The sequence below is a fragment of the Cucumis melo genome, chromosome 7 (genome assembly GCF_025177605.1).
Source record: "Cucumis melo cultivar AY chromosome 7, USDA_Cmelo_AY_1.0, whole genome shotgun sequence".
Classification (NCBI taxonomy): domain Eukaryota; kingdom Viridiplantae; phylum Streptophyta; class Magnoliopsida; order Cucurbitales; family Cucurbitaceae; genus Cucumis; species Cucumis melo.
Window position 1 is genome coordinate 25,898,986 of NC_066863.1, and position 25,911 is coordinate 25,924,896.

Consider the following 25,911-nt stretch of genomic DNA (forward strand, 5'->3'; position numbering starts at 1 on the left):
TCCTTCCAAACCCACAAAAAAGAAGAAAACCTATGATTTATGGTAGACTTTCCTATATATTTTTTATATAATCACAATTCATTGATTGTCTAATTTTATTATACATATTTTATTAGAAAACTAATATATACAATTCATATCAAATATATACACATATTGTCTAACAATATTTATATTGGTATGTTACTTTATGATGAACAGAAATTACACAATCATAATTCTAAAGTGAGCAATATCATGAATGGCTGTGGAAGCTTATTCAATTTTAGTCGATATTTTTGTAGCATAGAGAGAGTAAGAGAGATGCTCTCCTCCGTTCTCTCTCCTCTTCCTTTTCACCCACACAAACAGTTACTTCCTTTGCCGGAAGTTACAGAGTCACCTGCTACTGCTACTCAAAATGGCGGCTTGTTCCATTAATTCAACCCCACCTGATTACAACAGATGCATTAAATCCAAATATTACCTTTCATTTGCTGATAAAAGGTCCCCTTCAACACCAGTTCTTTTCACCTTTATTCACTTTCCCTTTTTGTCTTCTACCTACAACTCCACAAAAGATGGCCTACTTCAAATCACTTCCTAGATCTTGCAAAATAGAAAGAAAAGAATTTGTCCTTCTCCTTGACAAATACGCGAAACACACTCACTACTGGCTAACTGAAACAGGGGCTCACAAAGCTTTTTCCATTGAAGTCTCCCCAAGGGATTTAGATTGGATAAGAAGCACCCTTAAATCACTGATTGAAACCCCAAGCTCGAATCGCTTCTTCCTTGAAAATCGTGATTCTGAGCATTGCATCTGGATCAGGAAAACAAGAAATGGTAAAGGATGTATTGCAGAAATATTCAGAGTAGATCATAAAAATAGAAAATCTTGCATCCTAGTTCCGGAAGGCCCTGAGAAAAGTGGGTGGGTGTCCTTCTTGTCTATGATCACTCCAAAAGTGGAAGTAAAAGCAAAGACAAGACCAACCTTCTTACCAAGAAGCAGCCCTGAGTTTCGTTTATCACCTCCCATAGATTACCACAAACGCTCATATGCAAAGGCAGTCTCTGAAGGAAGATCTTCCATTTCTAGTGACTTAAGCGACTCTTATGCCTCAAGCGATTCAAGTCATTCTTCAGGTAATAGCCCCTGCGACTCCCCCTCCCCTGTCTTACTAGAAAATACAGTGGTGTTAGTAAGACGTTTCTTTCATGATGATTGACAAAAAATCCTACAAAACTTGAGGAAACAAACAGAGGAATCTTTTACTTACAATGCCTTCCATGCTGAAAAGGCCCTGGTTCATTTCAACTCAAATGTTCCCGCGAATCTTCTTTGTCAAAACAAAGGGTGGACAACCGTTGGGAAATACACGGTCAGGTTTGAAAAATGGGCCCCTGCCTCCCATCCCTTTAGAGGAATTCCACTACACTTGTGGAACATGAAGACCTTTCAACAAATTGGGAAAGCATGTGGAGGTCTGATTAAAGTAGCCGAGGAGACAAAAACAGCAAGAAACCTAATAGAAGCAAAATTAAAAATCAGATACAACTACTCAGGCTTCTTACCAGCTTACGTGAAGATTTTTGACCAAGAAGGAAACAAATTTGTTGTTCAAGCAGTCACTTACTCCGAAGGAAAATGGTTAATGGAAAGAAATGTCAGATTACATGGTACCTTCAAGAGGCAAGCTGCGGCTTCTTTCGATGATTTCAATCCCGATTCAGAGCAATTCCTGTTTGATGGTCTGGAGGCCATTTCACCGGATCTCCTGAACACCATCTCCGGCAGCCGTAAAAGCATTTCTCCGGAGCAGCCATCTGCATTAAAATCAGTCATCATTAAATCTGCCAGAGATGCCACGTCGCCAACTACTTTAAATGAAGAGGTAGTTAATGATAACAGTTTGCATGCAACAGCTATTAAATCGAAGTTGAAGATCTTATCTGGGATATCAAATGATGGCTCTTTGGATAAAGGAAAGCAAAAGGTTGACATTCCGTCTCAACTAACTTCAGCATTCATTTTTGACAAGCCCAAAAGAAAAGTCTCCTTTAATTCCCCCGGTAATAAAACCACTTTTTTTAATCCGGATTCTGCCCCAGCCAATCATTCCCCTCCTTTGAGCTCCCCTGAGAAAAAACAAAGAGTCAGTAGAGAGAGAAGTGTTAAGAAGAAATCATTAACTATCCAGCCTAAATCAAGAGCCAATCAGGGTAAAGGTGTTTTTATCACTCAACCTCTTCAAGTTGTGGCACATGATCTAGATGCTTCCAAAAAAGGACTCTCTCTCACAGTGGATTTGAGAAATCTGCCAGTTTTAGATCCGAGTAAATCCTTCGAAGATCATCACAGCTCTGACAATGCAGAAGTCATAGACATTACAAATACCGAAGTGGTTCCAGAGACACCCGAATTGAAGATGACAGATCCAGAGAAATCAAACTCCTCTCCGGAAGTCAACCATAGGAAGCAAAAACATTCTCACCGAAGAAGACATTACTATAGGAAAAAGGAAGACAAAGAGAAGGACACAAATTCAGAAGCCTTCAAAAATCAACTTGTTACTTGGCTAAAGGAAAATGGGCTGAAACTCTCTACAGATACAGATTCTTCTACTAATGCTTTGTTTTCTCAATTGGGTTTCAAGTTAGATCCAAAGGGGGATGGGGCCCCGGGGACATCAAATGTAATATGAAACTTCTTACTTGGAATGTAAGAGGTTTAGGCTCTCCTTCAAAAAGAGCCTTAATAAAAAATACTATAATTTCCTATTCCCCCGACTTTGTGATCCTTACTGAAACAAGGCTCAAAATCACAAATAAGAAAATTGTTAAGTCCCTTTGGCCTTCTAACAGCATTAATTGGATTGTTAAAAACGCTATCGATAGCTCAGGAGGGATTCTGATATTATGGGATGCTCATCATCATTCTCTTTTAAGTCAAGAGGAAGGGAGGTTCAGCTTATCAGCAAATTTTTTGTCCTTCAATAATTCTTGGTGGTTAACCGGTTTATATGGTCCAGTCAAAAGAAGGGAAAGATTAAATTTTTGGGCAGATTTACATAATCTCCTTCATCTTAACTCTTCTCCTTGGATAATAGGGGGAGATCTAAATCTGGTCAGAATGAGAGAGGAATCAACAGCAGTCACTTCCTCTTCCCACAGTTCCAACATGCTAAATAACTTCATCTCCAACAATCTTCTGATCGACCCTCCTCTAACAAATAACAGATACACTTGGTCAAACTTAAGAATTCCTCCAACCTTTTCCCGTCTAGACAGATTCCTATACAACTCTAGATGGAAAATTCTCTTCAATCCTCATATCACAAGGACTCTCCCGAGACCTACTTCTGACCACTTCCCTCTAGTCTGTGAAGATTCCACCTCCACTATCAGATGGGGCCCTGTTCCATTTAGACTAAACTCCATAGCTTTAAATGACCCTGAATTCAAAAGAAATATGGAAAGATGGTGGGAGCTCTCAGTTCAAAATGGTCACCCCGGTTTTGCCTTCATTCAAAGACTCAAGTCTTTAACTAACCTCATCAAACCTTGGCAAAAGGAGAAATTTCACTCCCTCACTTCTGCTAAAGAAAACATTATTAGGGAAGTGGATGCCATTGATAAGAATGAGCTGGATACCCCGTTGTCTCAGGAGGACAGCAACCGTAGACTTGCTCTAAAAGCTGAGCTCAGTGATCTTTCCCTTAAGGAATTCCAATTCTGGTTCCAAAGGGCAAAAAAGCTTTGGCTTAAAGAGGGAGATGAAAATTCGGCCTTCTTTCACAGAATTTTTTCATCAAGACAGAAGAGAAATCTCATCCTCGAAATCCAGGATGAAGAAGGCTCCATTCAGAATACTAACAATAATATTTCCCTTGCCTTTGTCAATCACTTTTCAAGAATTTACAGATGTTCCACCAAAAAAGACCCTCTTTTCATTGAAAATCTTGAGTGGAATCCAATTGATTACTCAGATTGGTCTCTCCTTTGTGCCCCCTTCTTGGAGGAAGAAATTAAAGGGGTTATCAATTCTTTTGAAGGAAATAAGGCTCCTGGTCCAGACAGATTTCCTATTTCCTTCTTTAAGTCTTATTGGCATCTTCTAAAAGAGGATATTCTAGACATCTTTAAGGATTTCTTTGAGAAGGGAGTGATCAACAAGAATATGAACAACACATACATCGCGTTAATTGCAAAAAAGAAGGATTATTCTCATCCAAAAGACTTCAGACCAATCAGCCTAACAACGTCTATCTACAAGATCATTGCAAAGACTCTTTCCAATAGGCTAAAGCTCACCCTTCCAGATACTATCTCAGGCAACCAACTTGCTTTTATCAAAAATCGTCAAATAACAGATGCTATCTTAATGGCGAATGAAGCTTTAGACTATTGGAAAGTGAAAAAGATCAAAGGTTTTATCTTGAAGCTGGATATTGAAAAGGCTTTTGATAATCTGAACTGAGATTTCATTGATTTCGTTCTTAAGAAAAAAAATTACCCACCTTCCTGGAGGAAATGGATAAGAGGCTGCATAAGCAATGTCACCTATTCAATCATAGTCAACGGAAAACCACAAGGGAGAATTAAAGCCAATAGGGGTCTGAGACAAGGTGATTCCCTTTCCCCCTTCCTTTTTGTTATTGCTATGGATTACCTTAGCAGGCTCTTAAGTCATTTGGAGTCCACTGGTGCCATCAAAGGGGTGTGCCTTGCCAATGAGTGCAACATATCCCATATCCTCTTCGTTGATGACATTCTACTTTTTGTAGAAGACAATGACCACTTTCTGAATAATCTTAGAATGGCTATTTCTCTGTTTGAAAAGGCCTCAGGGCTCAAAATTAATTTGTCAAAATCAGCTATGGTTCCAGTTAATGTCTACTGGTCTAGAGCTTTGGAGTGTGCTTCTTCTTGAGATATTTCGTGTCACACTCTTCCTCTTACTTACTTAGGAGTCCCCCTTGGTGGCAACCCAAAATCCAACCTTTTCTGGAGGAATATTGAGGACAGAATCCAAAAAAAGCTTAGCAACTGGAAATATGCCCACATCTCAAAAGGTGGAAGACTCACGCTAATCAAGTCTACTCTAAGTAGTCTCCCAATTTATCAACTATCTGTCTTTCAAGCTCCATCCTCCACGTATAAAAACATCGAAAAACTTTGGAGAAATTTCCTTTGGAAAGGTAGCTGCGATATAAAAGGGTCTCACTTAATCAACTGGTCAACAGTTACAAAGCCTAAGGAGGAGGGTGGGCTGGGTATCTCGAGACTCCAAGTAACAAATCAAGCTCTCTTATCTAAGTGGCTTTGGCGCTACTATTCGGAGCCTAATTCCCTTTGGAGGAGGTTAATCCATATCAAGTATAAAGGTAAACACCCAGGAGACCTTCCATCAAACATTTCCTCTAGTTCCTCTAAAGCCCCGTGGAGATCTATTATCAACAACATTGACTGGTTCAAAAGTAATCAAGGTTGGGAATTGAACAATGGAGATCAAATCTCCTTCTGGTATTCTAACTGGTCTCCAGAAGGATGTCTCTCTACTGCCTATCCCAGACTTTTTGCCCTCTCTATCGACAAAGATTCCTCAATCAAAGACGTGTGGAACTCAAACAGCAATCAATGGGAAATTACTTTTAGAAGAAAGTTGAATGATAGAGAACTTAGCACATGGCAGAAAATTTTAGAGAATCTTCCTATTCCGAGAACTAGCAGAGGACCAAGTAAACCTACCTGGATTCCCGACAGCAAGAAATTCTTCTCCATCGCCTCTGCTAAAAGTTGTATCTCCCATCAGCCAGATCGTTCGGTAGTGAATCCTCGAGTAAAGCTGCTTGATTTAATTTGGAAATCTCACGTTCCTATGAAGATAAAATTCTTCATGTGGTGTTTGGTTCAAAGAAAGTTAAACACTATGGAGGTCATTCAGCAAAGAATGCCAAATACGCTTCTACAACCAAATTGGTGCGTTCTTTGCAAAAAAGAAAGCGAAACAGGAGCTCACCTTTTCCTTCACTGTGATCTGGTGAAACCCCTATGGTCCCTCCTCCAGCGATCTCTCAATTTCGCCCCCATTTCCGACGACTTTGAAGCGATGTTCTCCTTCTTCCTCTCCCTAAACCAATCCCTCCCGAAGCACAAGGTCGTTCTTTGTGGTCTGATAGCTATTCTTTGGGGTATTTGGGCAGAGAGAAATAATAGAATCTTTGATACTTTAAGTTATCAAAAATCTATAGATAACTTATGGGAAGACTGCAAAATTCTCATAGGAAATTGGTGTAGTAGAGATCCTACTTTCAAAAATTATTCAGCAGCTACTATTGCTCTTAATCTTAACGCATTCTGTAATTAGCGTTTGGGCTTTTCTCTAGCCCTTCATTAATAATATTCTAGTTCGGTCTTAGGTTTTGTCCTAAGGTCAAACTAGCTGTTTCCTTTTCAAAAAAAAATATCATGAATGGCTGTGGGTACAAAAGCTGGAATGAAAAATTTGTGAAAGTATATATAATCAACTTTCCTTTTTGAACTCTCTCGTCCATTCGAATGTACCTAAGTAGATAAAAACACTAATTATCACATGCCAAACGTTTGATAGTTCAGGCATCAACACTTTGCAATTTGTTGAACTAAAGAATATGACAAATAGATATAATAATAATCTCAACTTAATTCCTTAGCTACAGTAGTTCATTTAGGAGGGAAAAAAAAACCTTGACAATTAGCTCGACAATTCCAATGAACTTCATATCAACCTTTTCAATTAATAAGTAAATTTGGGTAAACTTTAAAAAGATCAAATAAATAAGCAATACAAGTAAGAAATAAAAAAGGCAGATCAAATTAAAAACATGGGTTTTCTTTTTTCCTCACTGTAATTATTATTATACATATTTTACAACACGTCATATTGTACAATATATGAAAGGAAAAGAACAATAGGGTTCACTAAGTGAGAACCTCTAATGTGTTTGAGTTTGGTCCAACAGCGAGCAAATATACACACAAACATATGACCAAACCAATTATATCCACACATTAAAAGAAAGAAAGACAACAAAACATGGCTATATGAGTATAGGAAGTAGCATTTGGCCGTAAAATTGCATACTTTATTTATTACATTTTGATAATTTTGTAGTAATTAAGAAAAGTTTAATTATTTGTTTTGATGATTTTGGTTTCTGGTTTAGATGGCAGCTGCCATTTTAGCTGAAAGGCATGCATCCACAGCTTCCCCAACACTCAAGAACACTCTCCCTTTGAGTTTGGCAACAAAATTTGATACCTTTAGCTTGTGAATCACTTGCCATTTTGGATTTGCTACGGCCATCTGTGGTAGAACAATATGGTAAAATTAAGTAAACAAATTTAAGTTAGTAACAATAATACTAAACCAAAATTACTTAAAAGTGTCTTTTTTTGGATATTGTTTTGATTGCTTCTATATATACCATATATCTGAATTTGAGGAAGAAAACCAACCTAATTAAGTGTGTTAATTAAAGTTCATTTTTCAATTTAATCTTTTATTTTGTGTTCTTTTTCCATTATATTTTCATCCAACCCTAAACCCAAAATGCATCATACATATTCAATGTCGGATAACGGATTTGACTCAATGAAATTATTGACACGATTTTCCTTCGGTTAGAGGTTTAATTCTTTAGCACTAAAAAAATGTAACGGAGGATTTTTTTAGTTTACTTATATCCATTGTTCATGTGTAACCTTTCACATTTTGGAATTTTTTTTTATCTTGAAAATTGGAGCTAAAATTGAATTATTGGATTAAGATAACGGGACTAAATCAATGTTGAGTTGTTACCTGAGCTAATTTTAACATTAGAAAGAAATTAGAAAGAAAAATCGACGACTGAAAATGTTATAACATAAAGGACTAGATTTCGACCATTTAAAACTCGCTTATATATAATGAACAAAGTTGGCTATTTTAAAAAGAACAGACAACATATAATGGTCACCTCTATTCCACTGGTTGCCAAACTATTATGCAGCTCTTCAAGGGAAGCAATTCCTGAAGTGTCAATATTCATCAAATCTACATATAGAGAAGAAAATAATTAACCATACGAATAAATAGTTAAACATATGAAGATATATTGTGTGTCCATATATCTTATAATTAAAAAAGAGAAAGAAAGAGAAATGGAACTAACTGGAGAGATCAATGACCAAGAATTGAGCAATTCCCTTTCCTGATGCTTCTTGGCTGCTGATGAACCTCAAAATCCTAAATCAAAAACACAAATTTTAAGCATGAATCAGTTCATAAATGATCATATATTTCAATAAGACCATCACAATTTAGTTTACCAACCACATTAACATATTGTTAGTAGACAACAATATCATCGTTCGTTGGAGGTGAATTCAAACATAAACATACACTTTGTCTGACAAGATAAAAGTTCAGTTTGACGATGGTGTAAAACTATCCATGCTACATTGTGGGGCGTTACCTGTCCTTTACGAAATTGGCATTTGCAAAGCAAAGTAAGCCAGATTTAACACGAACGATGAGGACTCCAGGAGTGTTGAGAGCCATTGGATATTGATGAATATCACAAAAGGTATCGGTTCCAGGGATTTTACCCAATATCTCTGTCCCAGGTTTGATTGAGATTACTATTATCTTTGCAAATGATATCACCAACTGCACATACAATTTTAATTAGCTAAACTAATAAAACAAATATAGAACTCACAAATCAAACCTAAGTTCTAGGAAGAATGACTTGCGGAATGCCTCCCGTACAACAGGATAACAATTTATATGTTGTGATGTAGGGTGACGTGAACAAATAGACGATGTTGATAGATTACTATCCTCTTTAAAATTTATGCTAAATTTAAATCAAATCCAAAACTTACATGAACAAACGTGTGTAATATTTCTAAAGTTAGGGACATAATAGAAACTAGACAAAGACAAGAGAGAGATAGGTTACCGAAAGGAGGAGGCCGAATTCGACAGATAGAAAGAGAACTCCAAAAAAAGCTGCGAGACAGGCCAAGAAGTCAAGCTTGTCGATCTTCCATATATTGTAAGCTTGGTGAATGTCAACAAGGCCAGGAAGTGCTGATAGAATAATGGAAGCCAAGATGGCGTTGGGAGTGAAGTAGAGGAGCTTAGTAAACATCTTCAATGATATCATTACCGTCACTGCCATCACCACATTCGAAACTGGTGTCTCGCAACCGGCACTGAAATTCACCGCTGACCGTGACAAAGAACCTGTTGCTGTGTAGCAAGAAGTAAGAGATCCAGCTAGGTTCATGAAGCCTAACGCAACCATTTCTTTGTTCCCATCGATGTTGTATCCTTTCATGGATGCCAATGATCTCCCCACAGCAATCGCCTCCTGAAATGTTAAAAGTGATTCCCAAATATATCACTCTTAAAACATATTATATCTTACAAGAAATATATATATATATATATATATATATATATGGTTAAAGGATGAAACCGTGAGAGCTACGACGGCCACGATGAGGGCAGCATTGAGGATTTGGGAGATGTGAGGGGTGTGAATTTGGATGTTTTGAGTGGAGATGGGGTTAAGGCCAGGGGGGACACGTTTGACGATCTTGACGCCATGTTCATCGGCTCTTGTGAGGAACACCAAAAGTGTAGATAGGATTACCGACACCAATGGAGCCATGGCTGGTAACCAGAATACTTTCTTGTACTTCTTCCCCTGCAAATTACCAAGTTTAGTTTCATGGCTGGTAACCATTATTGAACTCAAAAAGTGAAAAGTAATAAGAAAAAATTATTGGTGAAAATAGGATCTAAGAATTTTGCCATGAAAAAGGGTAGGTTCATTATTTCCTCAATTCATCATTTACTTTTTTTTTTCTATTGTGGATGCCAATAACTTTTTCTTTTTCTTTGTTGCTTTACGACAGCAAAACCCCAACCAATTAAATTAATCAAAATTAAAAAAAAAAAAAAGAAGAAAATTCATTTATCAACTTAAAAGCAAAAGGCAAAAGGTAAAAAAAAAAAAAAAAGACAAATAGTTATTAAATTCTGAAAATATCGAAAGTAAAATAGTTGACATAATATTTACACTTTACAATTTTGTCTTTTAACTTTTTATTTGATGAAGTATAAATAGTTTATCAATTTTTTTACTATTGAAGAAAAAAACTATTTAAAAAATATAATTTTTAAACTATTTTAAGCCTATTAAAAAGAAAAGATTTGGTTATGATTAGTATCTATACTTTGTGCATCATTCACCGAGTTACTCTATTAAAAGTTATTATCGAATGACGAACATCTTTTATTAAAGAAAAACTTATGCATCTACTGAATTTAAATTTAGTTATACACTATTCAATTAAATCTAAGAGGTTTTTTAAAAAATAGAAAAATTTGACAAATTATTTGGAACAAAATCACATTACACTTGATTCTTCTATAAAATGTAAATATTTTATCAAAGGTTCTATTTTTAATTATTTTCTTAAAATTAATTTTTAATAGTTTTTTCTTTTTTAAAAATTGTTGCACTTATGTTATATGAATATTATCTACCGACAAAGTATTTGAAAAAAAACTATTATTAAGAGATGTTCAAAACATGAAGTTTATTATTATAATAGTTTGTATTTGAGATATAAACTATTTTATTTTGAGTCATAATATTATGTGTTTGAAGTAAAAATTATTTTAGTTTGAAAATGAAATAGTAAACATTATTGTAAAGAATAAAAAACAATATAAAATAGTAAAAACCGTATAATATAAAGTTAGATTTTGAAATAAATAGTAAATAGCATATCATGTAAAGGTTTTGAAATAATATTGAAGTGGAGTAATAATATTGACTGTACCAAAATATGATTACTATAGTTTTAGTATAGTGAATGTGTATAGTGAGTGCCCGAAACACTTCCTTCCTTAAGTAATTTTCCTATGTTACACAAAGCCGCTAAGTGTAACCACGACTAATAATCATTGCGTTTAAACAAAATAATGCAAAAGAAGAAAGCCTAAACTAAAAAAGAGTCCACCCATTAAGGGTTTGAGCTAATAAACTTACCAATAATTTGGTGATGAGGATGAAGGAAAGGAATGAAGTGCCAATGATGAAGTTCAAGGGATTCCATTGCTGAAAATTTTAAGATCAGAACATCACCATGTGAGGTTAAAATATATATTAATTTTGTTTTGGGAAGTAAATTTAAAACTGAGATTAAAGTTTTGAGTATGAATTATAATAAAATTAATTTACATCATTAAGATGATGGAATGATGCAAAAACAGCTTCCATAACAGAGATGATATCAGTTTTATTAGTGAAGTGAGTGATTCCAAGCAATCCTTTGAGTTGTTGAAGTCCAATTACAATGGCAGCTCCACCCATGAACCCAACTATCGCAGCTTGTGATAGAAAATCCACCAAAAATCCCAACCTGAAATATTTTTAATCTTAAACGTTGTTAGATTGTGTTTATCGAAACATGAACTAAAACAAGATTTTAACTTTCTTAAAGCTATAAAGTTCTATAGTCACGTAGAAGTTGGAATCAGTCAAGTTAGAAGAAACTGAAGAAGGAAATTAGAGACCGGAAAAGTCCAAAGGCGGCTTGAAAGATTCCGGCGAAGAAAGTGGTGGTGAAGACAAGGTTTCTATAGGCAAAAGGATCGGCGGCGGGATCTTGAATTTTCTGAATCATCGTCGGCAAAAGCATAGATATTATAGCCACCGGTCCGATCGCTATTTCCCTCGAACTTCCCAATATTGCATAAACCAACGGCGGCACAATGCTCGTATCTGGCCCCACAAAATTATAACTTATTTTCTTTTTAACTAATTAATTCCAAATCAAAAAAACTTTCATCTAATTAGTTCTTAATTCACAACACTTACAAAGCCCATATTGAGGATCAAGCTTAGCCAGATTTGCATAACCAATACTCTGCATCATCATCACAATTAATTAACTTATAGCTAACTTTAAACTTAAACAATCAACATAAATTTAATATATTTACCTGAGGAATGCAGAGGCTAGCAAGTGTCAAACCAGCCAAGATATCATTTTTAAACTTCCCAAGATTATAGCTCTTCCCCCAACAGAGGATAGGAAAAACACCCTTCAAGAGCCTTCCCACGACCGCAGTTCCAGTCTTGTTCTTGAGGGGAAAAAGCTTAGTGGGGTCGGGAAACATGGCGTCGCAAAGCCACTGGATGAGCTCTCGACATATCCCTGGTGGCTCTGGTGGGTTTGCCACCCACTGAGCCCTGTCTGCAGAGGTGCTGGTCTTGTCGACCGTTGAGACGTCCGACATGGTCGTCGGAGACGTGTCGTCCGCGTTAGCGATCGACATATGTGTGTTGAAGTGTTTGGGGGAACTAAGGTGGTTGTTGGTGTTGAGTGAGAGAGCTGTGTGTCAGTGACACAGCCCTCGGTGAGGTTGGGGGTATTCAGAGACGACGAGGGTTAATTAATTGCATGAAGAAAAAGCTTGGGGTTGACGCAGGGGAATGTTTGATATTAAAATAGAAGCAAATATATATAAACCATTCAAGATTTTATATATATATATATATATATATATATATATATATATATATATATATATATATATATATATATATATATATATATATATATATATTAAGGAGATGCCACTTTCTCATTATTATATTTCTTTTACTCTAACACCACTTATGATATCATCTTTGGTATATAACTTCCTAAACTCTTTTTCTTTCTCATTAATATTGAATTTCACCTCATCATGTGAACCCTCTAACAAAGTTTTGATCGAGGAGGAAGAGATGTTACATACTGGCTTATTTATTTATTTAGTTATCTATATTTTAATTTCTCCCCAACCTCACCTATTTTCCCTTTCCTATTTGTCTCTAACCTCACTATCTCTCACACTCTCACTTTCCACTTCCTCTCCTCCGTGTATTTGGGAAATTTCTGCTGGATCGTCTCTACGGGTTAAATAGATATCTCTAATCAAAATTATTCTTCTCAAAACCATCCTTAATTGCCAAAAAAATAATAATAATAATAATAATAATAATAATAAAATAAAATTGAAGTAAATAAATAATTGATTTTTAGGTGGAGTAGTGTTCTGTTCTCCTCATCGTTTTTGGCTAAAATTCCATAAGTAAATGCCCAACTGAAATTAAATTTGAGAATTTAGAAGTAATTAGAATGAAATTCTCCGTTGCCTAAAAATTCTATTTTCGCAAAATAACAATTTCCATTTCAAATCAATAACCGATATTATTTTTAATTAAAAAAGTGAGACCGAGTAGTTCTTTTTTTTAAAATTTATTAATTCCTCAAACACATGAAATTTCTTTTTCTTCAAAGTTTGATGCTAGAATATTGTTGAGCTTTAAAACATCAAAATTTTAATGATATAATATTCTTGAGCTGTATGAAATTATTTTGTGATTCTAAAATAAATTTTCACTTTTATTAATGGTTCTCTTTATTTCTAGAATGTAAGCTAGCAAACAGACACCTTTAAAAACAAAGCGAAATTATATTTTGTGAACTTTATTAATTTTTTTTTTAATTAAATGATAGTAGATTAAAATCTGGAAACCATTTTTATATAGGTGTTAATAGGGCGCTAAACACTTTCATATATACAAATGACTTTCGAATTCATAATATATGAATTTAGGTAGACCAATATTTTTTAATTAGGTGACCGATTATATCTTTAATATAATTGGTAGCAACTCCAAACTATTTATTTTAAGTGACTCTTAAAATAGGGACATCAACATAATCTATTATCAAATTCGCTATAATCCATCACCTAACTTTTGGATTAGAAGGTGAACCCATTCCCAGAAGGATCTCTATGGAATGATTTAACAAAAAAATAAATATATTTTTAAAATTTTATTTTTATTCAAACCATTTTAATACAATATTTTTAAAATAAAAACACATATGTTTGAGAACTCTTTTGAAGAGTTTTTTTTGGTCAAACTTGGTTGAATTTATTATATACTAAAAATGTGTTTTTATTAATGGTAAATTATTATAAAGGATTTGTTGATGATGGTGGCAGCTAGAAGTGGCGGTCGGACAGTTGGCTGGTCGATAGAGGCTGATTGGTGTTGTTCATTAGAAGTTGTGGTTGGAGGTTGGTCGAAGGTGATTGACGAACAATGAAGGTAGATAAAGGTGGTGGCTAGATTGATTATCTCATATGAACTACGAAAAAGAGAGTGCACATGAGATGAGATTAAAAAGATATTTATTGTAAATATAATTATAGATATCCATATCCTATACCTAGTTAACCAATTTTCATATAATTCTCTTTTCATTCCATAATATAACATTTTATTCCATTAAATTCCATAATGTAGCTTATACCATGACATGTCTTATAAATAGAGGTTTGTGGTAACTTTGTAAGACACATCATAATTGAATTTAATCGTTTTCTACTTCCTCTATTTTCTATTATTCTTTTGTATTGTTGCATTGTTCTTATTTAACTTATTTGTTCTTTATTTTTATAAAAATACTGATATTATTTTTGTTAGAAGAAGGGAGAGCATGGGATTAGGCCATTATTGGTCTATAGTACTCTCTGTGTTTTTTTGTTTTCCTGACACCATTTTGTTTATCCATCCTTATCCTTATAATTAATTTGTCTCCTACACCCATCTCCAATCTAATCATATCTCTATTCAATTAATATGACATTGAGGGACTATATTGGTTTAAACCATCAAGATTTGTAAGTATAACAATTTAAATCCTAAATTTTCATTAACTTAAACTTACATAAGAGATCTAATAGGTATACTTACGTAAGTTTTAAAATTTAAGTTACATACTTATATAAATTTAGGTTCGGTTGGACAATCATTTTGTTTTTAAAAATTAAGACTATTTTCTCCCCTCATCTTATGTTTTGCATATTCTTAAGTATAATAGTTGATTTTTTTGCCAAATTCAAAAGATAAAAACAAATATTTAAAAGGAACAAAGGAAGAAAGTTAGAGGTGAAAGTACACGTTTTGTATGTTTAATTTTCAAAAACAAAAACAAAAGGCAAAATAACTATCAAAGAAAATCTCAGTGTTTAAATGAACATCGTAAGTCTTGGCATAAAAAAAAAATAGAAAAATAGAAAAAGAAAATAAAAATTATGAACAGTGCAGTACACTTAAGTGTAGTGTTGAGTCAACGTGATGGGAATTCAAATTGAATGGATTGAATTAATTTGGAATCAAACTTTATATTAAAAAAACTATCATATTGAGGAGACATTTTTGGTCAATTTTGTCCATTCAACTTTTAATGAATTTCAAGTACACCCTCGATTCCTCGACCTCACTTCTAAACTGATCATAAACGAAAATTTATAACCAAACCTATTGGTTTAAATGAAATGAACAGTTACTAATATACTTATTATGGTAATTAATATAATATAATTAAGAAAACTGAAGCATATTCAAATTGTATATGGAGAAAGATGGATAGTGAAGAGATCTTGAACAATACATTATACCATCAGTAACGTGTATAAACACATCAGCAGTGACAACAAAAAAAGGAATTTAACCAATAGAGCAATAAATAATAGCAATTGCAGCATGAAAACCATGGTGATGACTTACCAATTTAGCAGAGAATCTCGCAGTTGAATCTTCGTATTCCTTTTCATGTCAAAATGTTGGGAAGAGAGTAAAAGTTTTGTAATTTACACCAAGCGATATAATAGCAAATGAAGAAAATTGTTGTATTTTTCTTAAAAAATGTAACACCCCATAAGTTTAAGGAATTTATTATGGGTATTACATTAACTGGACTTCGAAGTTAAGGAATGTATTTGGTGTTTTGTGTTGGATTAATTAAATATATATACATGGGTGTGTATATTTAATTAAAGATTTTGGAATTTGGTAGAATTTGTTATTAATTAAGACGTGAGAGCCAAGTATCCCAAGCTGTTCAAATATTAGAACTTTCGAGGACGAAAGTTGTTAAAGGAGGGAAGATTGTAACGCCCCAAAAATTTAGATAATTTATTGGGCGTTATTTTGAATCCATTTAATGAGAATTATTTGATTTATGTGGGAATTAAAATTAATTAAATATTTCTTGGATGAATATTTAATTAATTAGAGGTTTTGACACGTGGTGTTTGTTGAGTTTTTATTAAATGGTAGGTTAAGAGAATTAAGTAAAGTTGTGGATTTTTAGTGTTGTTGAAGTTGAATTTAATTAAATAATTATGGACGTTATTTAATTAAACCGTAGGGTGGAAAGTTTGTTGGAGATTTGATAATTAGATGTATACGTGGAAATATATATATAATTATTATGTTAAAGGAAAAGATAATTATATTTGTTGAAATATAATTATTTAAGGAAAAGATAGTTGTATTTTGGAGAAAAGATATTTATTTGGTAAGGGAGAAAAAGTAAAATAATTATATTTTGGGAAAATATAATTATTTGTAAAAGGATAATTAATTACTTTGGAGAAGATAAATAATAATTAATTATTGTAGAAGATAATTAATTATTTTGGAGGAAGATAAATAATAATTAATTATTGTGGGAAATAATTAATTATTCTGTAGAAAGATAAATCTTCTTGATTATGGAGTGGAGTTGCTATGGTTGGGTTAAGATAATTCATGTTGGAAGTTATAAGTGATTTATTGGAAAAGATTTGATTGATTAAAAGAATTGAGGACTTAAGTTAATTTGAGATTTTGGAGGGAAAAGTTGGTTTTGGTGGAATTGGATTTAATTGAGTATATATATATGGATATATATATATATATATATATATTTAATTAATTATTTGGAAAAGTGAAGTTAATTATATGATGGAATATAATTATATTTGTTTGGAAAAGAAGATAATCCATGAGTAGATAGATGGTTGATTTGATTGGACGAAAAAGATATATATTTATAAGAGAGAATAATTGTTTAAATAAAGATATATTTATTGTAGATTTTGGTGAGAGAAAAATAATAATAATAAAGAAGTATTATTATTATTACGAATGGTTATAAATGCCTAAGATTAAGGCATTTATTTAGGAAAGATAATGGAAATAAAGATATATGTATATTTTTTTGGTATTATATATATATATATCCTAAAAGGAAAAGGAAAAGGAAATAATAATAATAATAATTGTTATTGTTATTATTTGGGTCTATAAATAGCATTAGAATGTTTAAGATGGAAATAAAGGAAAAAGAAAAAGGTTCTTTATCTTCTTCGCTAAGATAACCATATGCTGTCGCTGACTCAGTTGAAGTTAAGATTGGTCTCTTTGGAAGCTTGAGGATTTAAAGTGATGAATTTTTCATCAAGGATAAGAGGATTTTCCAACCTCCATTTGAGTAACATTGGTAAGCTAATGAAATTAAATTAATATTGTATTAATTTAATCTTGGATCTATTTAGGGTTTCTGTAAAGGTTCAATTGGCTAAACTTTTTAAGATTTAAATGTTGGATTTTTTCCAATCAAGGTTGAATTGGTTTCAACCCTTTTTTTTAGAAAGTTAATTAATTTGGGAGAATTTTTGGATGTTAGCCAATTGCTAATTTCATTAATTAAAATACTAATTAAAATCAATCAAGTTAATTGGAGAATTTTTACTGTCAACTAGGGAGTATCTTGTTTGGCTAAAATCTCAAGGTAAGAGATTCTCCTACTAGACCTTCGAACTGAATTTAAGAGACCGCATGTAATTATGATTATGCATTGATGGTAGCTAAAATGCATAACTTGATGCTACTGATAATGGTTGTCATTGTATTGATGTTGATGATGATGATTGAGATTATTATGTTGATGATTGATGATGATGACTGATGTTATGTTAAGGACTGATAGATCGATGTTGATGATTGTTAATGCATGATATATTAATCACATGATTAAGGACGTTAAGATTAATACTCATGCCATGTTATGATGTTATGTTATGCTACATGCTATGGATAGGGTGTTCTGTTAACTTTGTCTATTAGAGTCGTACCTGCATGGGTGTCCTTCGGGATCACCACCTATTTAGGACTGTGTGGTCCGACGGGACGCCAGTCTAGCATGTATATAGATATGATTCGAGTGATTCGACGGGGTCCTCGCATCCCGATTGTCTTAGTGTTACCCCCGGGTTCACTACAGACCAGCATGTCCTAGGTGCTCCCCCGGAACACCGAAGACCAGATTTTCGTTCTTACGGGAGCGCATGTTGCACGTGTTCGGGAACGTGCCAGAGATTGGGTACCATTTTCAGGACTCTAATGGGAAATTAACAGACACCTAGCGGGACTAGTAGTAGGTCCCTTACTGAGTATATGTTTATACTCACTCTTTCTATGTTTAACATTTCAGGCGAAGGTAAAGGTAGAGGAAAGCTGGCGAGCGACAGAGAAGGATCCGTGACATGCCATATGGGGACTCAGTTTTGCTTCCGCGTTTATGTTTCAGTGTTTTAATATTCCGTTTTTAATGAAAATTTATTCTTCTCTCGTTTCAAAAAGTGTCTCTTGTCATTGTTTTTTTTAGTAACGACCTCAGCTTAGTATAAAGAGTTGGGTCGTTACAAAAAACAACGAAAATTTGAGCCTAGGGATTGGGCAATTGCATATTTCTTAAACTTTGGTGAGATGTCGCTTCAAATATGTGTCGTGGTGTGTGTGTGTGTGTGTTTTTGGAGGTTGATAGATTTTAATTGTCTGTCAGTTCTAGTTTTTCTTTTCTCTTCAGTCTAATATTACTAATGACAGAGAACCCATATAGCAGTTGTTGGATGGATGAAATTCAAAATTCCAAACTTTAGTTCTTATTGAGGTGATAGAAATTTAACTTTTTAAAATGCTAAAAAGTACTGCATCCCCTGCTTGTATTCGTTTACAAAATAATTTGAAAAGAAAAGAAAGCACTGTATCATTGTCAATGTTCATATTCATATCATATCATGGAAAAAAGCCAACATCCACGTTGAAAAGATAAAGCTGTCCGATCCATTTTTCTTTTCTTCTATTCTTCTTCTTCTTCTTCTTCTTATTTTTTCTTTTTCAAATAATGGGTCTATGTAATTTTTCTATATATTTATTGTTGCAAGTCAATGAATAGAGAACACATCTCCATTTTCTCTTGGTCTCTATGAGCTAGCTGGAACAATAAATAATAGAGAGATTAAATAATAATGGAACTATAGCTTCTAAGCATACATATGCGACTCTACTACTTTTGATAATTGGTTAGTTTGATAGTGTTGAATGGGATTGATGCAATAACTATATTGAAATATACAAAGACCAAAAGTGTAGAACAACCTAATTAAAGAGATTGAATGGTTATTGAGTAATTTTCAAAAGGCATAATGGAAATATAATAAATGCCAACTTTTGGGTAAAGGGGAAAGAATATAATGAAACAATTAAGCTAAGGTTGTCAAATGCAAATGCTTTAACCCAACATATCAATTGTTTCCATGTTGCCATGGCTAACTAATACCCAATATAGATATTAAATTAATGCCTAGCTTGTTTGGAAAACCAAATTGTATTTGGGTTATTATTGGATTTTGTTTGATTACGTTTGATTTTCTCTCTCTCTCTCTCTCTCTCTCTCTCTCTCTCTCTCTCTCTCTATATATATATATATATATATATATATATATATTCCTCTTTTCAATGTCTATTTGCTTTATAGGTTTTTCATGGAAATTTAGACAAACATTTAATGTCCTTAATTTGTTTAAGGTACGTAATTTCTCTTTTTTAAAGTCCCAGTATCAAGGAAACTTTAAAACCCATATGAAATGAGTTTTTAATAACTTAGAGATTTTTATGTATGCAATCGAATTGTAAAATTATAGTTTAATTAATTAATAAATCAGTATTAACTAGTTATTACGATTGATTTTAATTAATTATTAAATATAAATATGTTGTTTAAACTTTATCAATTTCAACTAGTTACCTTAAGTGTTATTGTTAATTATCAATATTCTAATCAATCAATTATTTATATTTTAGTAATTAATTTAATTATGTTTAATTAAAATTTTATTTATTTATTTTATTAATTAAACACGACAATAAATTAATTAAATATTAAATTTAATTCATCCCTTCCATTTAATTGTGTAATTTTTTTTACTTTTTAGTTTTACCATACAAATTATTGAATTGAAAAACCTTAAAATATTAATTATCATGCACGTTCAAACATAAATATTTAAAAGGTAGACATTCAAATCTCATATATTTAATATCTAAATTTATGACACAATATTTGCTATTGAAATGACTGATTAATGTTTTTAATAGTAGGAAGAGGAAAATAATTACAAGTTCTCGATGGAGAAAGTATATAAGTGAATAAGTATAAAAGAATCATATTGCTTTGTCCAAAGTTTATTATCACAAGGATGCATGTTCAGAACATTACATTGTGAGAACAATGAACATGTAAAAAAAAGTATATATTCTTTAATTTTGCACCATTTCATGGATCGGTTATTATCAGACGATTATATTGAATCCAAATAGAATAGTTGATTTAGTATATAGGTACTTGTTTGAAAACGGTTTCATGTTAGGTTTTTGTTATCTAGAAATTATACTTGTTTTTCCAAAATTATTTTTTTTTTCTTCACCATTTCATAAACATAATTAAGGTGAAGATCTAAAACTTCCAATTTTAAGAAAACAATATGCTAATTAATAATTGATAAAGCAATTTACACATAACTTATAATATGTATGTTTAGTATTGACATTAAACATTGCGTATCGTATGTGCATGCCGATTTATTTTAATCGAAGGTTTCAACCATTACGACGTATTTAAGAAAACCGTATAAGCTCTTTGATTTTTTTTTTTTTTCTCAGAATGAAATTGATTAAAGTTGATGAAAGTTTAGGTATTATTATTGCCTATGGGCATGGATTACTGCTCAAAGAAGTGCCACTGCCACCTACTTTAACCACAAAAAAAGAAAAGAAAAGGGAATGGCAAAAAAGAGAGAGGGCATAAAGAAAACGAACGAATGAATGTAGACTTGTTTAGGGAAGAATTGGGAGATCAGTGTAAAAGGCTTAATTGAACTCAAACACAATTGGATTTAATTCTATTATGCTATTAATTAAACACATCATAAAGTTTTAAATTCATATTGTTATTATGAAAGAAGTGGTTGATGAACCAACAAAAAATCACATGATCATTCTATAATTGAATCAGCAATCTTCTTCATCAATTTAAAAATAATCACTTTTGATTTCCATCCACTAAACCCACCACCACCCAGCATTCAACCAAACCTTTTCATATATATATATATACATTGTATGTAGACACTTTTTATTTACAATTATCCTTACCCTCTATTCTCTCCTCCTCTCTAAAGAATAAATATTAAAGTAGATCTCTTATTAACATCAACTTTGACCTACTTTTATTCACATATCTAAGCTATGTTCAATTAAACCCCTTCATGATTAGTTTAATTTTAGTGTTCACTTCTCCTCTTTTTAATGTTTTTTTTTTGTGTCTTATTTACCTTTTTTTTTTTCAATCTTTCCTCTCTTATTTTGATTTTTGTGTTACACTTCTCTTCTTCTTCCTCCCCAGCTATGACAAAAAAGAAAAAAGAGAAATAAACATACACAAAACAATAACGAACAAACACGATAAATGTACACTTCAACTCTAAAAAAGACTCCTCCTTATTTTATTTGATCTGAAAGTCACGATAAATACATATGACATCACTGTATGTCTTCAATTTTAATTTGAGACACGTTTCAACTTTTAATTTTAGTTAGATTCAATTATTTATAACTTTACTATTAATTTGAGAAATAACGTGATAATTTGTTGTCGTAGAAATTTCTCATTAAAAAAAAATAGGTACTAAAATGAGTTAACGTTAAAAATATATAAACCAAAATGAAAATTTATAAAAAATATAACGGAAAAAAAATAGTAATTTAACCTAAAATAATAGGGGAAAAAAGTATAAAAGAAGAAAGACTTTGGTCCCTAACTTCATATTTAAATTGCATTAAGATCTCTCGGTTTTCAGAGTCGACAATTTAACCCATTGCTATTTGGGCAAATGCAGGTTATAAATTTAACAAAGATCAAATTGTTTGAACTACAAAAGAATGAAAGGTTGAAATTCATGGAAAATGGAAGATTATATTCTTTTTATGTTTGAAAATTCAAACTTATTACTTCAACCTTGTGAAAGGTTAAGTGCTTGAATTGAAAGAATGCAGTCCACACCAAAAAGGGGAATAAAATAATTTGTATAAATTCATTTAGAATCTAATCAGCTCTTTACCCTAATAATATATAATAAATCTTCCAATATTGACTGTGTACCATAGTAATAAATTAAGAACTCAAAGCAAGAGAATTAAAGAAAAAAAAAATTATATTTCACATTTTGTTTAGTAGCAAAGTAAAACTAGATTATAATATAAATTAACAAATGTTTATAGTTTAGTGCCTTTCATGATTCCAAGTAATTCCAGTGCTAACATTAAATTAAGGATAGTGTCACGATACTATACATTCCATTAGGGTTAATGTCTGTAGCATCATCGTTAGAGAGTCGTGATGCTCCTGATCGCCATGGATCTTAATTTTTCGAACTTTTCTTTCATCCTATTAGATGCTGAAAAAGGTGACTCAAATGATTTATCCACAAAATCTTCTATGCTTTGCTCAGTTATCTACAATTTATTCAAACTAATGAACACACAAGAACACCAAAGTTCATCTAAATACTCAGCTTTAACTCTAAAAAACTAACATATATATTTTGATCCCCATCAGTTTTTGTCTTATAAAGTATGATCACAAAGGCCTGTGCTAGAAAGGAACATAACATAAAAATTAGAAAAAAATTAAGGGATATATAACAAATAGAAAATAAAAGAAGATACTCTGTTTTTTTTTTTTTTTTAAAGGTGTGACATACTTTTATTCTACTTTTACTTAAAGATAAAGTTTGGAGAATAATGGAAGTGATCATAGAACAAAATATGAATTTTGGCTCACGTACTAAGGTCTAGGGTATATATGCACATTAAAAATTAAAATGATTTGTAGCTGTGTAAGATAAAAGAAAATCGAAGATGAGATGTTTTGCTTTCAAATTGAAGCGGTTCTGCTTTACCAATATAATTGTTTCGAAAGTAAGACAATTTTGTAAATCGAGATATTGAATTTAATTTTCTAGGAAGGAAAAAGACAATAACAAAAGTATTTATTGAGTAACATGTTGACATGTATGATATTTCAATCAAACACGAGGTGTTTGGATCCACAAATATTAACCTAACTATCAAGAAAATAAATAATATAATCTTGATTTTATAGTTAAAGGACAATTAATAAAGTTTGGGCCGGAATGATGGTGTGGGTTTGTGGGCCTTGTGAATTTGTGATGGTTACCGGTCCAACCCACTAACCATCTCTTCGATGAATTCGACCGCCCATCGAATCGGGTCCAGCGCTATGGACTACTTTTCCTCGAACGAATGTCTGTTTGGGAGAATGGAGAAGTCGTATATTTCCATTTTACCATTACAACTTTTCATAATTTCTGTCTTCTCTACCATTATTCGAATTAAGCTTTGTTACAGGTGAAGTGATATGATCGGAGTCGTCCAAATTCGAATCAAATAATAAACAAAATTACATGTTAAAAAACTAGCCTTACACGTACATTTCTCAAGCAAAGTTAGTTTTTACAATTTCATACAACAAAGAAAAAAAGAACAAACGTTCAAGGGATTCTTAAGTTTTTTGTTACCATTTTTTAAAGAAAAAGTATCCAATGTTTTTTATGTTGAAATGCATGTATGGATCATTAACTTTCCGATGAATTAAAAAAGTGTTTATAAGTGTAAAAAGATATTCGTAAACACTTAGAAAGTTAATTTAAACACGCTCTTTAGTGTAGGAGTATATTGTTATGGCTATAGTTGAGAAGTACACGTAGTTAATTTGATTGGGAGTATTTTGAATATGAGGTATAATAGTTTAGAGTTTCAATAATAGGCTCTTTGCAAAATGAGGCTAAAATATTGTAAAAATAACAACACTCAAAATTTATTGTAAATACAACAATAGTTATCTTCAACCCTAGGTTTAAAAAGTCAATTAGAGTTGTAGACATACGCTTGAGGCACAAAATTCTCAACTTTGAAATATATCGTGATAAACTTTTATTAGTGATAGTTAGTAAAATGTGTACGAGAGCAAAAAAAAAAAAAAAAAAAGCAACAACAACAAACAAAATGTCAAACAATTAAGTTCAAAATGGGAGTTTTAAGAACATGGAATTGTCGAAAATGATAAATTTGACAAAATATTTACAAATTATAGCAAAATTTTGGATTTTATTAATAATAGACACTGATAGACACTGATATGCTTGTATCAGTCATATTGAAAGACAGTAATAGAAATCTATCAATATCTACCATCGATAAAATCTAAAATTTTACTATATTTCGTAAATATTTTAGTTTATTTTTATTATATTTGAAAATGTTGTTTATAAAACAAATATAGTGATAAAATTAAATATATACATTTTAAAATAGAGGAAAATGGGAAAAGATATATATATACTATAAGCAAAATGGGTTGGCAACGCCTTATATGTGTGCTATCTAACTTTGTTTTAAGTAAGCATATATGAAAAATAACGTAGAGCTTGATATTTACCACTTTGGAAATGGAAGAGAGAGAATCTTTAATGGGTAGAGATACATAATAATAATCCATATGCCTCTCAAGGGAGGATATTGGAATTGGATACACATTGCCACCTTAATTCTAATAAATAATCTTGGAATAAATTCTTTGTAAATTAAGATGGACTTTCTAACTTTTGTGTGCTGGTGGAAGATTATTATTATTATTATAGAAGGTATTACTCTCACTAAAACCAACTTTTGTAACAAGTAGCTACAAGGTTAATACTAGTATGTAATTAATGCTTATTTTGTTGGAATTATACTCATCTCATTGTTTAAACTCTAGTGGATCAACCTTTGATTAGTTGGTTTTTTAGATTTTCCCTTAACCATCTCTTGCCTATTCCCACCTCGCTCACGGCTCGACTAGCCTGCCAACATTAGTGGGAATTTTCTCGTTCCCTAGTTAAAGATCACTTGGTTGGATATGGGATCTACTCCGCGAGGAGTGGTACAAACGTAGATGACTTCCTCACAACCTTTCCTTTTGTATCGTTAGGGATGCTTAACGTCACTATGCCAATTAGTGTTACCTGTACTTTCGTATCACTCGAGACAATTATTTAAAATCTTAGTGAACGACAGGATTTGTTATCTCATGTTTACCTTTTGTGAAAAATATACCAATTAAAATGGAAGGCTTCCTTAAATAACCCATAGGATAACATCATATTGTTAGTACGACCGTCCTATTTGTTATCTATATCTATCTACCCCTCCTCTTAGTTAGTGTTGTCTTCCCTCTGCCTTAAATGACTAATTGTATCGCAAAACATAAAATGAGAAAAAAGAACACCACTTGAGCCAAGGACATGGAAAACATGGTTGATCTCCTTTCCCCCTGTTGCTCGATGGCGTCAACGAAGTTGACCTCCCCTGGCTCTTCCATTGTTCTGGATCTCTTTCTCGCCTATGCTGCTCTCCACCCTCCCCCCGACGCAGGCCTACCATGCTTCGCGCCTGCAACAAACTTGTTAATTTTAAATGATTGACCCTTAGCTTGTTGTGATCTAATGGTCAACCATTGATTTGTTGATCTTATGTATCGGTCTTTAATTTTTAATTAACTACATCGAGATTTAGCTTGTTAATTTTTGTA

At 32.4% G+C, this 25,911-nt stretch overlaps 1 protein-coding gene across 1 annotated transcript; it reads right to left on the bottom strand.

The window, feature by feature from the left end:
• Positions 1-6,837: 6,837 nt before the first annotated feature.
• Positions 6,838-12,549, bottom strand: LOC103494407 (low affinity sulfate transporter 3-like). Its single transcript, XM_008455557.3, has 11 exons — positions 12,032-12,549; positions 11,907-11,955; positions 11,603-11,810; positions 11,268-11,448; positions 11,076-11,144; positions 9,492-9,722; positions 8,970-9,383; positions 8,481-8,674; positions 8,178-8,251; positions 7,983-8,059; positions 6,838-7,330 (listed from the first exon to the last, which is right to left on the bottom strand). Exons 1-11 carry the CDS (start codon positions 12,365-12,367, stop codon positions 7,187-7,189), a joined length of 1,977 nt encoding a protein of 658 aa, XP_008453779.1. The 5' UTR covers positions 12,368-12,549; the 3' UTR covers positions 6,838-7,186.
• Positions 12,550-25,911: the final 13,362 nt, after the last annotated feature.